General features: G+C 39.8%; 1 protein-coding gene across 7 annotated transcripts in view; it reads left to right on the top strand.

Moving 5' to 3' along the window:
- DISC1 (DISC1 scaffold protein) overlaps positions 1-14928 on the top strand; it is a 150166-nt gene that overhangs the window by 44978 nt on the left and 90260 nt on the right. For all 7 annotated transcript variants that reach the window (XM_081906821.1, XM_081906815.1, XM_081906817.1 and 4 more), the window contains 3 exons: positions 2935-3170; positions 8368-8422; positions 12232-12334. In XM_081906821.1, coding sequence (XP_081762947.1) covers positions 2935-3170; positions 8368-8422; positions 12232-12334 — 394 coding nt within the window. The remainder of the gene's footprint in view (positions 1-2934; positions 3171-8367; positions 8423-12231; positions 12335-14928) is intronic.

Raw genomic sequence — 14928 nt, 5'->3', positions numbered from 1 at the left:
ATATTTATATATAGGAAAGCAAATGGGAAGTATGGTCAAGTAGATTTATTGTTGTGCAGTAATTAGAATCTTAGTCCATTTGGCAGTCAAAAAAAAAAAAAGAATAATTTTGGCCACAGGAGTAGTGCAAACTTCTTGCAAGGTTGGAGGGTATTGAAGATTTAGTTGTTCATGAACATGTTTTTACTTTTCCGAGTATTTTAAAAATATGCTCTTTATGCTCACCTATGTAATTTACTTTCTTAAATTTAATTGGCTATTGGAAATTAGTTGAGCGGGAGGGAAATAAAACTTTCAAAGAAAATTTCATTTATTCTTTGTTTCGTTTATTCTATCAGTGTCTCATCTATGAACTTCATGATTTAGGTTCTTGAAAAAGTAACTTAGAAGTTTGACATGCAATGATTATTATAAAAATGTTGTTCTTGCCTAACTATTTCTTATATGGTTTAGAAATCTTCATTTTCTTCTTCTATTAAAATAGGAAATATTCACAATCATAACTAATAAATGTAAACTTGTAAATGTTGACTTATGATGTAGCTTTTGTTGTAATTGGTTTTCAAAAATAGGTACAAGTTCTTTGCTGAAGAAAAAAGGCTGGGTTGTTAAAAGCCAGCAGGACTACCTGTTCATGAACCAATGCAGATGTAGTGTGTAATGTTCTCTGTTTCAATGATGAGCAGGTCAGAGGAGTTGAAGAAGAAATAGTTTTATTAAAGAACTATGTACAATGGGTCTTTCTTCCCTGGCTACTTTCTCCTTCTGCCTCTAGCTGAGCCTCCTCCCTGGGCCTATCCCCTAAAGTAGTGTTATAGTCACATTATTCTAACATAGTGTATTCTTGCCCTCCACAAAGGTTAAGGGATTGGGAGTGAACCATGGAGTATAGCATCATTCTGTGGTTTGGTCATTAGGTGACATTAGACCTAACTGTATTTGAGTAGAATGAAGAGCTGCTTGTTGCTGTTCTGTTCTTGGTTGAAAGAAAAAAATAAAGTTCCTGTTCAGTTTTTTGACTGGCCTGTTCTCTAAGCCCTACATGGCACCTGGAGTTGTATGCTGCCTCCCCTGTTCTAGAATGAATTCCAGCTATCCTTCTCTAAGCATTATTAAATGGTTTAAACCAGGAATTTGGAACTTCCGGCTCACAGGCCAAACTTGACTTACTGGGGATTCAGATTTAGCCTGTGAGATGTTAGGTGTGTGACAGGTTGGGATACAACTGCCAATGCGCAATCTTAAATCTTAAAGTGATTGCACATTGGCAAGGAAATCAGACTGGATTTTCTGCACAAGCAAGTTCTCCACAGGGAACTCACTTGTGCAGCTGATGCCTGTGGAAAGCCAAAGCCTTAGCTTTTAAGCACCACAAGCCCTGCAAGCCCTGCTGGGTGTTTTGAAGTCTTGATTTTGGAACGTCAGATTGCCTAATCAATCAATCATTATGACTTCATGTGACAGATGTCATCAGCCCTGCCCATCTGTCAAATTCAGCTCACAAGGCTAGTATCTGATAAGGATCTGGTATGCAGCACCAAAATGGTTCCGCACCCTGATTTAAATAAACATTAACCACACTTAGCACTAACCAGATTTCACTGTTAACACCCAAACCCAATGGCTTCAAGTTACAAGAAAGAAGATTCAAATGAAACATCAGGAAGAACTTTCTGATGGTAAGAGCTGTTTGACAGTGGTGGATTCCAAAGGTTTTTAAGCAGAAGTTGGATGGCCATCTGTCATGGATGCCTTAGTTGAGATTCCTGCATTGCAGGCGGTTGGACTAGATGATCCTCAGGGTCCATTCCAACTCCACATTTTTATAGGATTTGAAGCTAGATTTAGAAACTGCTTTTTTACTGGATGGGAAGATTCATGTGGGAGTGGCATACAAAGCTGGGCCCAGCCTGTTGATCTTTGTGCACCTGAAATAATAACAACATTGTTAGAGTGTACTTTTTTATGTTGTGTCACATAGCTGTAATTTTGGATTTTAGTCCTGTATCCCCCCTACAAATGTTGTCAAATATTTAACAATACAGAAGTTATATAACACCATTTCCCTCTTTATTTCTTTCTCCAACTTTACCAGCTAATGGAAATTAGTACGGTTGAGTTTGGAGATGTAGTTTTGTTAACTGAAGACCATTGGGTTTTTGGTTCTATTATCAAATCAGTAATACAGAGAATGAATTGTTTGTGCTACAAACCTGATTTTATACACAAAGTAACAGGCCTGATGACCTTGAGAAACACTTGTGTGTGCTGAAGCACTACTTTTGTCTGTTTTCCTGCTGCAAAAGAAGCTGTACAGCAAATAACATATGTTTCAGGCAACACAAGTGCAAATTGAATTTATTGGACTGACTATTTCAGTTCAGAATGAAAAGCTCTTCTTCCTGTGCTTATTAGTACAACTGCAAAGCTGAATTAGCTTTCAAGGGTTGGCATATCTTCAGAAATGTGCCTTTACAAAGTGACTGACTGTTGTTGCTTTGATTCATGCTGTTAGCTTGTATTTGTTTAAACATATTGATCCTAATCCTGAGAACATAACTCACAGATAAGCTTTCTTTAAATCAGTAGGACTTACATTAATAACATTCAACTTGAGTTTCATTGGGTTCAAGAGGATAAGGTAGAACTTCAGCTCTTTTCAGACATATTGAGTCATGTGAGAGATTCTTTTCTATGGTTCTTTCCCATGTGACTGTGACATGGCTGCACATATTGTAACCATGTGGGTAAGGTTCATTGGGTGGGAAAGATGAGCCTGGTATCCATGATATTCATAAATGCATTATAGCCATGTGGAGAATTGGCTGGAGAATTGGCTCTTGCATGTGTTTGTGTGTGCTTGCACCATTTGGTATAATTCATCGCACTCCTTTTTTAAACACGAATGCACAATTCTCTCTCTACTTCATGCAGAAAGAAATTGAAATCCTTAGAGCAAGGCTGGCTGTTCTAGAAGCTAAAGATCAACAGCTAAGGAGAGAAATTCAAGACCAAGATCAGTTCATTCAGATGCAGGACTGTGAGTTGTCTACCTTGCTTAGCGGGGTATCGCTTGGAGAGCTGCAAGAAATAGGCAAAGCCTTGACTGAAACGTCAAAGGCATCACAGAATATTCCGTGCACTTTGGATTTACCAGAGTCCCTTAAAAGGTATGTATTATTGTATGATACTTTGAAATCCTGTATAAAAACTTTGATGTATTGTTTTCTTCTGATTTCTCTCTTATAGGGAGAGAATTACCTCATTGGAAAATACATGAAAATTTCTGTTTTTAGCTTTAGAGCCTGATGTTCAGGAAAGCTGCTTTGGGACATTGGAATGATTTTGGTGCTACATAATATTTTACCAGGAATTGGGTTTACTATAGCTATAACAATAGTCACATAAGCCATTCATTGATAACATACATTTGTGATGGCATGGTGAAAACTTCCCAGCCTTGAAAGGACCTACTTCTCTTGAACACCTTCCCACATGGAGCACCTTCCATGTGGTAGTTTTCCTCCCAAGAAGCTTGCATCTTATTTCTAAATGAGGATTTCATTAGTGCAGAGATGGCCAAAAGGCAATAATTTCATCCCCTGTGCTGAGTAAGAAGCAGCATTATCAATCTTTTGTGCCATTTCCATCCTTACTGGTGTCTTTCCCACGTGTCATGGGAGGAGATTATTTAAACTGTTAAATAAAGACTCAGGAAGTTTATTATAGTGCAGGTCTTTCATTTTGATACAGTGATTTGTCCTGCCCACTAGGCAGAGAGGTGGCAAAATAGGTCCCCACACCCATTTATTGACCTCTGATCTCAAAACCTTTTATCATATTGCAGCTGAAGACCCTCATTATTACAGAAGAGAGGTGACACCCCCTCCCCACATTACAAAGCAAATGTCATTCACTTCACATCATGCTGAAAGGGGTGGGTGTCTTTAACTTAGCATAATGGCTGATGGGGTGAAAATGTCTGTCCTGTCTTATTTCCATTAGTTGGTTATAGAATTCTGTAAAAAAAAGAAAGGAAAGACTTTAGGGTCAGAGAAATCAGTTGCATATTACATTGATTTTAAATAATTTTTGCTGCTATTTGTAAATTTCAGTTGGAAAATCAGTCAACAAATGCGGGAGTTAAAGTGACAGCTTTTGGATTAGTCAGTTGCTATCTTGCTTTGTTATTGACATAAGTAGATACATTGAGAAGCACATTTTTTTATTGCATGCTTTGATGAAAAAGATCAATGGAGGTCACATCTACAAAACTGAGATTAATTATCACAGAAACCACTTATCTGTATGTATCTTGCTTAGCTTTCATATTTTTTAAATTTAATCTTCTCATCTGCTTTCCTGTTGCTCATTCTTGGCTCCCTTGTATTATACTCAAGGGTAATGCCAAAATACTGATTTTGGATTAGTGAAGGGAGTGGGAATCTGGATGCCAGTTCTAAAACGGTGCCTTGAGGGCTGGATAGTGTCCAATATTTTTTTTAAAAAACTTGAACGCTCTGTTTTCATTCCCACATTCACCCCCTGTTTAGCTGTTGCTGGTTGAAATGCGTCCAGAATGCAAAACCTGTTTTATGGATGTTTTAAATAATCTGGATTAATATTGTCATGGCCATTGGCAGTAGGATTTTCTCTTTATGTTTCTGGTAACCACTCCATTCAGCTACAAGAGCCCTTAAAGGTTTGTCTGAAAGAGGTTAATTCAAAGATAATCTTAAATGCTTGGGGCCTGAAAGGCTTATTAATTTGAATATTGTTCAGCCACATAGTAATTCTGGTTGAAGACAAGGCCACCTTGTGCCAATTACACTCTCTCTCTCTCTCTCTCTCTCTCTCTCTCTCTCTCTCTCTCTTTCTCTCTCTCTTTCTCTCTCTCTGTGTGTGAGAAAGAGAGAGAGAGAGAGAGAGAGAGAGAGTGAGAGAGAGAGACAGCGCTGCTTGAGGAAATTAGCGTGAAGAGAGTACTATGATTGTTCAATATGTTCATTAAGCACTATGAAAAGTGGTGCCCTGAAGAAATATCTATTGTCAGTAGGAGGGTCTGTCACCATAGAATTTATTGTAGCATAAAATATACATAAATCTTGGTTTCATTCAGATTTGGCCACAAATCTGTAGAGAGCTATGTAAGCTGTAAGGCAGGGGTCAGCAAACCTTTTCAGCAGGGGGCCGGTCCACTGTTCCTCAGACCTTGTGGGGGGGCCAGACTATATTTTGGAGGAAAAAAAGAGCAAATTCCTATGCCCCACAAATAACCCAGAGATGCATTTTAAACAAAAGCACACATTCTACTCAGGTAAAAACACCAGGCAGGCCCCACAAATAACCCAGAGATGTGTTTGAAATAAAAGGCCACATTCTACTCATGTAAAAACATGCTCATTCCCTGACCTTCCACGGGTAGGATTTGAAAGGCAATTGGGCTGGATCCGGTCCCCTGGCCTTAATTTGCCTACCCATGCTGTAAGGTGACTCACTCATCTGTACTAGGTATTTATGTTTTGTTCATCTCATGTTTGGCTCCTCTCAAGGATCTGGGGCAAGTTGCAACACCAAATCCTGTCCCTTCATAAGAAAAGCAATAGAATAAAAATCCTGCAAAAACTACTATTACCATAGGTCATAACAAGCCACCTAAATTAGCATGAAATGTAAAATTATTCTGCTAGTAGCATAATTCCAATTACCAGCCAGATAAAATGATACTATTTTGCAGTGCTGGTGGAAAATATTCAGATCCATACACTAGCAGATATCCCTGGAAACAGAATTCAGCTATTTTTTGGATTTGCTAGCCAATGTTTAATATCCCTTTTTGTACTTTCTTTTTTATACCTGGTGTGTGGATAATATGGGTATCTAAGGATTTGCCCAAGCATTATAGAACTCAAGGGAGTCTTTAGTTTTGTGCGCCTTTACTTTCAGGTTTGTCAGTAGCCACAGGCAAAGCAACAAGAAGGAGAAAGTCTTAGAAATGTCACCTCCCTCCTGACTTTTCCATTCCAAATGGTAAATTATTTGGAATATGCATAGGGACATAAGGAGGTGTCTTAGACCAAAGACCATCTGTTGATCTAGCTAAGTATTGTTCTACATTGATGGGCAGCAGCTCTCCAAGGACAAAGAATATTTCCCAGCCCTTCCTGGAGATGCTGGGGATTCAACCTGAGACCTCCTAGATGCCAAGCAGTTGCTCTACCACTGAGCTATATGGAGTGCCAGTTGGACAGTTATTCTGTGGTCTTCCCTGTCTGGAATTCCTTACTGACAGTCGTTTCCCCCAATGGCTTGCCTTCACTTCTGTACTTGACTTTGTAGGGCTTCTGCTGCAACCTCCCCTCCTAACCTGCCTTTAGGGTTTGCTGCTGTCTTCCCTAGCTGCTGGTGAAGCACAGTAAAGTTGAGTATTCTACCTCATTTTAGCTTACTTTTACTCTTCATTCAGAGCCAAATGGCTCCTTGGTGAGCCACATCCCTTCCCCAGCTTCAGTTGTTCAGCTTTTGATTACCTTTTTTAATGCATCTATGGCTATTTTGATGCATGGCTTGCACGTGTGATTTATCCTACTCATGGAAGATGATAAATTTGTATGCTGCGGTCTGAAAAGGTCTGCATTTATGAATTCTGCATGTAAGCAAATAAACCACTGAATATACAGACCAAACCTTACAACCTTACATTAGTTTATGTATTTTTCTGCATTATTTGTGGCAGTTGTGGAATGCTCTCCCCAGGGAGGTTCGCCTGATGCCTTCATTATATATCTTTTAGGCACTAGGCAAAAATGTTCCTCTTCAACCAGGTCTTTGGCTGATTAATATTCTATAGCCTTTTAAATGTGTTTATGGGAGGGGGCTTTATTGTTTTGTTGTTTTCGTTTAAACTATTTATTTGCTGGGCCAGCGTGGTGTAGTGGTTAAGAGCAGTAGACTTGTAATCTGGTGAACTGGGTTCGCTTCTCCGCTCCTCCACATGCAGCTGCTGGGTGACCTTGGGCCAGTCACACTTCTTTAAAGTCTCTCAGCCCCACTCACCTCACAGAGCGTTTGTTCTGGGGGAGGAAGGGAAAGGAGATCGTAAGCCACTTTGAGACTCCTTAGGGTAATGATAAAACGGGATATCAAATCCAAACTCCTCCTCCTCCTCCTCCTCCTCCGCCTCTTCTTCTTCTTCACTTGAAATATTGATAGTCTCACTTTATGGGTTAACAATCACGTTATGCTATTTGGATTAAGCAGTAACTTTTCAAAAGATGTAACGATTGGTAGGGTAAAGTGAAAGCGCCTGCAGAGAATCCAGTATGAGTCTACTTCATTTTTATTGTGTTTTCACAATGCACAATTGGTCTAAGAAGCATTCTTTTTTTGGTATAATTCATGATATTAAAACAAGTTTATCCAATGGTAAATATTTTTTTTTAAAAAACAACTTTAATTGTAATGAGCAGTTGCTTGATAAAAGATGTGCAAAATTGCACATGGAGAGGTTCACAGATAAGAACTGTAATCATGCCAAGGAGTTATTGATTCCTTGATTGATTCATATTGTGCAGACTTTGCTGAAGGGCAAAGAAATCATTCCATTTCAAACTTTTAATAGAATTTTGCTATATATCTTCCACTGAGGCAAGCTTCAGCAGATAGAAGCCCCTGGAGTACAGTGTTTGCCTTCTTTCAAAGGACTTGGATTAGATCTATTTTGAAGGTCATGGCTTTCAAAATACCATTTGTGGAAAAATTTCAAAAGTCTGTGGTAGAACCAGTGTGTACTGTTGTTTTGGAGTCTCTTCAGCAAATAAAATATGATCGCCTCCTTGGGCACCCACACCTGCTCACCAACATCTTCTAGTTGTCTTTTCAGATGTGAGTGTGGATTATTGGTGTTATCCCACAGTGAGTTAGCTTTCTTTTCCTACCCCCCGCCAGTTTTATTTGGTAATGGGATGCTACAGTTTCTGATGGCCTCATGCTAGAAACAGGCCCTAAAATATAAAATTTAGTGGGCATGGTCAAGTCAATCTTAAGTACTTTTTATGTCCAGCCCAGGGTGGGGTAGGGATTAAACATATGTTCTTCATAAATTAATGTGATTTTGTGTGACCTCTTCTTTAGAGCCAAAAAGTAACATAGGAATACTTTTAGAAATAAATACATACATTTAAAAGTGCTTAGCTTTGGATGAGTTGGGCTGTAAAGAAACAAATGGGTGTTTTGGTGTAACAGACAATAGTTTCAACTATCTGAGAGAGTTGTTATGGGATAAACAAACTGGAATATTTGTTTTTGTTTCTGAGATGTTGATTATCCAATAATGGGAATCTTTTAATATTCATTTAATTTTTCTAGGCTTCAAGAAAAAGAGCAATCACTCAATATGTCCATTAAACATACAGCTGCCAGAGTAAGTGCACTTTAACTGCTATATTTGTTTCTGTAAATGTAAGGCATTAATGAGGCAATTAATTACATAAGTGTAAGGAAGCAGTCTGTGAACAGCTTTCTAAAGATCTTGTTTTTAATGTAATATTAAGTGATTATTGGAATGCTGACATTATGCTAATTTGGTCAGTGTATAAAAAGTGAAAATGTGACAGCTGGATAGTGGGTGGAATGGTGCATTAGATATTTTATTTCTTAGCTCATGCAAAGGAGAGATAATCAGTGAGCCGCCAATTGGAAAAAATTAACAGGTTTATGAAGGTTTTGAATATTATTTAAAACATCCCCCCACCAATCTCCATTTGCAAAGACTGTTGGAGTGGCTTAGAATAGGATTAATAAGAACAATAACAAACAAGACAGTCTTTACCCATCAGCTTGCAATCTAAAGGACACAACACAAAAGAAAGTGGGGATTCAGAGACAGGAGGAAAACAAGCAGGCTCAGGCATAATTTCGTAATGGTGCTTGTAATGACAGACCTGAACAGAAACAGTTCAGTGATACAGAGTTGAATGATGCTGCTCTTTCAGTAGAGTTGATAAGAGTGAGTGCTACATTCCCTTCTCTCCCTCTGATTGCTCATATCCCTGTTTTTCGCCATCATTGCAGTAGTTAATGGCCTGGTTTACATGTTACACAAAGCCAAACATGCAGGCACATGGAGAGGAGATTGCAAATTAACGTTACCAGATTTTTTTCAATGAATCCGGGGACACTTTAGATACACACATACATGTATACATACTACACATTTGGGACGTTGATGCTGCAGTGATGGCGGTGGCAGAGGGGCAGCCACCGTCTTTACCTCAACCACCACATTTCCCCTTCCTCCAGGGCTTCTATCTCCTTTCTCCATGAGTCTGGGCAGCCCCTGAGTTGTTGGTTCTTTGGCAGTGGTGGGGAAGCGGTGCACGTTAGGTCAGGCATTGAAGGCGGAGAAGGAGGGCCAAGAGTATGCAAGTAGGAGTTGGGATCAGGGCTGCTCCAATAGGCAGCATGAAGCCTCCCTTCACAGCTTAGTTGCTGGGGTCAGGGAAGGTGGAGGCAGCCCGGAAGATGCATCTTAGAGCCCCTGCACCACCATCATATGGAGACTTCTGGTGAGTCAAAATGGTGGGCGCCACAGCAGCGAGCAGCTCCTGAAGCCAGCCAGAGCCAACTGCGCTGCCGGGCTGGCTCCAGGCTGGTGAGGCTGCCACTGCCACGTTTCCCGGGGACAGTAGATGAAATCTGGGGACATTCCAGGGGTGGAATTTGTCCGGGGAAAGATTTGCAAATCCGGGGACTGTCCCCGGGAAACTGGGACGTCTGGTAAGATGCTTCACTCATCAGTCGTTCAACTACAGTGCTGAGCTAAGGCATGGATAATCTTAGTGTGTTGTTTGAAACCGGGCTTGTGATTTAACTTTCTTCAGACTAACCAAGATTTGTCCTGTGATTTACAGTTCATGGAGAACTAAACCACAAGCCAGGGTTTGGACAACATGCTAAGCCAAATCATGCTAGTAAATTTAACAAGAAGGCTCATTCCTACGATTCTAAGAGGTACAAAAGTGCTTTGATATTAGGAACTGAACTGCTGCTGCAGTCTTTAGGACAGATTGCCAAGAGGAAAGGAAGTGGTCCATCACTCTTCCACGCCCTAAGAAAATGCATTACTTTTTCATGTTAGGGTTTCTCAGAATGTTGGAGCAGCAGTTCCAGTATTTGCTCCTACCTCAGTTCACGGAGTAGGCAGGCTTCCTTGTACTGTCTGAAGCACAACATGCTCTTCTATTAGTCTTGAGAGTCTCGGACCAATACTGTGCTAAGCAACCTCTTCACAATAGCAGGGAGGATTATGATGGTAGAATTGTTTATAAATGTTTCAGAATCCATTTTGGATTCAGTGGAGGCCATTGAAAAGTTATTTGGTGTGAAAACTGTCCATAGAATATTCTGAAATCAACATTGCTGAATTAGAACTGTGCAACTGCCTCATAGATTATGCAGTTTCATCTTGGAAAAGTAATATAAACACAGTGGGTTCACTAATTTCTACGGGTACTTAAAATTGCAGGCTTACCTAAAAATCTTGAAAGCCCAGAATTAAATAGCATGTAGTGTCTCTCACTCTTCCCACGATAATAAGTAACTGATTGTTCCCTCCCCCTACTGCATGGTCATAGGAAATATGTGCTATTTATGAAGATACGTAGCATTTCAAGTGACTATTGAGCAAGACTTTGTGATAATGAACTGAGCAGTCAGCCTTAGTCACTTTGTCCCCTTCAGAATAAAGCCAGGCCTGGTGTGATGCAAAGTGGCGATGCCTCACTTGGATATGAAACTCTGACAGAGGTGCTGCCTTTGGCATCAATAACCCAGCACTGCTTCCATCTCTTTGATTTTTCTAAGTGATTGTTACAGCAAATACTGAAGATAGCATGACATTTTGAAAGAGTGAGTTAATTTTAGTATTCTAACACACACTGCTGCATCCTCCATTCCTGCCACTATTGATTAGCTTCATATAGGAGTGAGGTATTGTACGGAGCCTGGCTCTCTGGGCTTAGAACACTATAGTACTACTCGGAGTGGCTTATTTAAATGCCAAAATGGTGGCAGTTCACTGAAGGAGGGCAGTTGGCAAGGCAGAGCCACAACAGCAGTACTGAGACAGTCGGTGGAATCAGTACAGAGCTAGCTGATGCTAACTGAGCTTAAATCTTTGGCCATTTTATTCTTGTTGTTGCTTTCAAGGTTTCTTTCTTTTCATGTATAAACCAATATACATACTTAGTTAGTCCCAAGTAAGAACAAATAATATTTATTTTTGGGCGGTTGTATTTCTCTGATAGGCACTGAGCCACCTGTGTTTGGCATTGGAGGAAATGATGCTTGTTTTTAGATGGGAAGGGATTGAAGAGAGTCTCTTTTGCAAATTTAATTTATCTATTTCACCTGTTTATATACTGCTTAATCTCTGAAGTTTATAAGTAGTGTATGTAAAATTACAAAAAAAACTCAAGAGTGAATAAAATCAATTAAAATTTAATAATAAAAGCATAAAACTTCCTTATTGTCTGCTGAAATGGAAAGGTCTTTGTCAAACGTCTGACATTCAACAGGGAGGTGACTTGTAATGTATTATTTCTGCTTTGATTCTTTGAATAGTTATTTGGCGCTCTGCTAGCACCTTATACTGCATTCCTCTTCCCAACAGATATTTGTGCTAGCTGTTCACTCCAGCAAGAGAATTGGGCTCAGTTTCTAGGAACATTGGTCCAGCCTGCGTGACTCTGCCCTGTATGTCTTGTGGTGGAATGCTGTTTTAGCTGTTCCATAAGGACAGCAAGAGTAGAGAGTAGGGCCGGATTGTTAATCTGAACCAAGTATTTGTTTACTTTGATCTTCAGCCATTATGACTGTCAGCAAGATATTTACAGAAAGATCAAACATCTGCAATAATTTTCCAGCTTTGGCCTCTTGCCTGAAATATAGTCTTGCAGTATCTGCTTGTCTGCTTTGTTTGTGATCATCATTTTTCCCTATTTGGGCAACTGTTAAGAGAGTTACTATTTCTGGGGATTCTGTGGTAAAGCCCTTGAATGGCAGGATGAATGTCTTGCAGCAATATCACACATCATTTTTTATTAACCTTTGTTGTCATGCTGTGTAATGATATGTCATGTCTGTAAACCAAGTCAATTTGAAATGCCTTTTTTATTCCCTTATATTTTTACATGAATGAATTATATATCATGGCTGTCTGCCTCAATCTAGGTGTGTACCAGTCAGAAGCTGTGCAGCACTTTAAGGAGGAAAGTGAAAGATATTGAGACTCAACTACCCACTCTTCTTGAAGCCAAAATGCTTGCTGTTTCAGGTGATTTTTTTTAACCATTAACTTTTTTTTAAAAGTTTTCAAGAAGTATTCATACAGCTTGCATAGATGCAGACAGAGTTGCAAGGCATTGTAAAGAATCACTATAATAAGACCAAAACAACAACAACAACAAAACACCATCAACTATCCATAGGAAGCTCAAACTTACTCAGGAAAAGGGTGTGCACTAGGTGTTATGGCATTGTCCAGTGTTTATTTGAAATAAAGTTATGACCATAAATATTTCAGAAATTAATCATACCAAATGAATCTTTATGTTTGGTTTCCCTATGTACTCAGTTTGGCTTCATAAGTTTTCCAGCCAGTGTTATGTTCTATACCAGTGGTTCTCATTTGGTGGTCTGTGGCACCATTCACATATGGGGGGTCTGCAGTACTTACGGTAGTTAATTTGGAGCCACTATTTTAGACCTTTGTCCACCATCCTTGCAGCAAAAATGAAGTTTTGTACCACCAGTATTTGGATACCTCTGCAACCAGCAGCAAGGCTGTTAAATCCTTATGCATAACTGTCTATAGCCTCAGGGTTAATTGGCAATAAACCAATACCCAGATTCATCAAGATTAATTGTTGGACTTTGAATGGGATCTCTTCGAATTTCCTTGAATTTTCCAGGATGTATTAGCCACTGGGCAGTCCTACCACATGCAGTTAAAACTGCCACTTTATATTGCATCCCCTCTAGCAGGTAAGTCCTTACAGTATTTGTCTGATTTAGCTTTCTCAGCATTCCAGGTAATTTTTGATGAAAGGTTATTGAATCTTCCTAGTCTCTAATGTTGAATTCTTCATCATGACCTGCATGTGTAAAGAAAGCAGGAGAGAGTTCTTCTAGGTAACAGTAGTTTTGTTTCATAAACACATGAACACAAAGAGGTTTGAGAATTAAGATGCATCTGATTTAAATGACGTTCCACAATGGAATACAGGAATTGGCAGCTTCTTATTCAGATCGATAAGCAGCTAATGCTGGCAATGGAAGAGCTATTTGTCTTCAGAGTGCATGTGAATATTATTCATGAGCAAAACAATGATATGTGAATCTGAACTTCACAACATATTAAGTTGTTATGATCCCCCCCCCCATAACAGCTTTTTATGCCATGAACTTTGGATTACTGTAGTCCCTTGCCTTTTTTTCCAGTAGGGGTGAGAGAGAACAAATTATGCACAGTCGTGTTTACAATTTGCAGAGTTGACAAGCAGAAAATCTCTCCATTAGGCAACGCGCCAGCCCAATGAATGGGTATATGGTTCAAGAAGGTCTCCCATCAAAGAACACTGTTGTGATGTGTTTTCTGCATGCCAAGAGGATGCATATAGCTTATGATTTTTGCACTCGCCAGCACATATAGTGTTGTGTAATAGCACTTTGTACTTTGAAATAAAGTGAGGAGTTGTACCATCAGCTCTTGAAATATTCTTAGAAGGGCTGTACACCTATGATCTGACCACTTCAGCTCCTCACATTCTTCTCTCCTACCCTTCACCATGCTGCCCATCTGTCCTCTTTCCACAGCTGGCTTCTCTTATTGGGCAATTAATACTTTTCTTAGGCTTCCAGTGAGTTTTGTCTCTGCTCTGGAGAGATGCTCTTGCATCTCTCAGAGGGGATTAATGTTGAGTGAAATTATATGAATCCTATATAAATTACTTGGTGTGTAAGAACTTAGAACTTTTATATGGTTCACAATGCTTTTCTACTAGCGCTCTGTAGTTTCAGTCTCAATAATATTTGATGTATTGTTCAATAGCAATGGGGGGGGGGAGAAAAAGTATGGATTGGGAGCATAGTGCATGTGGTTTGAACTTAACCTTTCCCACGGTTCCTGGAAAAAAAAAAAGCCCCCTGCAAGCTGCTGTTTGCTGAGGGAATAAAGAAGATATGTAGCAAATAGTCTGGGGAAGGAGGAGTTACATTGTGACTGTGGCATGAGAGAAGGGATACAACCTCCTTCAGCGTAATAGTTCTGTAAAACAAATGTACTATTATGTCCACATTGCAAATGGGGCCTGAGACTGAGAGTCATAGGTTCATCGCTGACCCTGTTTCCCCCCTGAAATGTCAGTATCGTAGGTGGTTCAAGGACTAATTTGCATAAGCTACACATTTGCTTCCTTAAGACTACCACATGGCCTGACTTTCAGAATCTCTTCTTATATGGACTTGCAGCTTCATCAGTTTGTGGCAGTGTGGCTAATTACAGATCTAGGCTAATTAGAGATCTAATTTCTTCATGGCCACTTGGAAGTGTTTTGGGTTTTTTTTTGCAATATTGGCTGCCTATAGAGCAGTGCTGTCTAGAAGCTTGGGGCTGCAACTATCAGTCTCAGCTTGCATGACCAATGGTCAGGGATGACTTGACTCATGTATTGCAGAGGGTTGGACCTGATGACCCTTTGGGCTCCTTCCAGCTGTACAGCTCTGCGATTCTATGAGTTGTAGTTCATAACATCAGGGGACACTACACTGTCTACCCCTGAAATAGTGGATAAGGTTAACATGGCACTTTTGTGTTTATGTGGTTCTGAACTGCATTAACGATGCCTGTATCTGGGGCTCATTCCTGCA

Source organism: Podarcis melisellensis (genome assembly GCF_964234715.1).
Source record: "Podarcis melisellensis genome assembly, chromosome: 3".
NCBI classification, from domain to species: Eukaryota; Metazoa; Chordata; class Lepidosauria; order Squamata; family Lacertidae; genus Podarcis; species Podarcis melisellensis.
The sequence above is the reverse complement of the archived record's forward strand: the minus strand, read 5'-3'. Positions and strand labels throughout refer to the sequence as shown.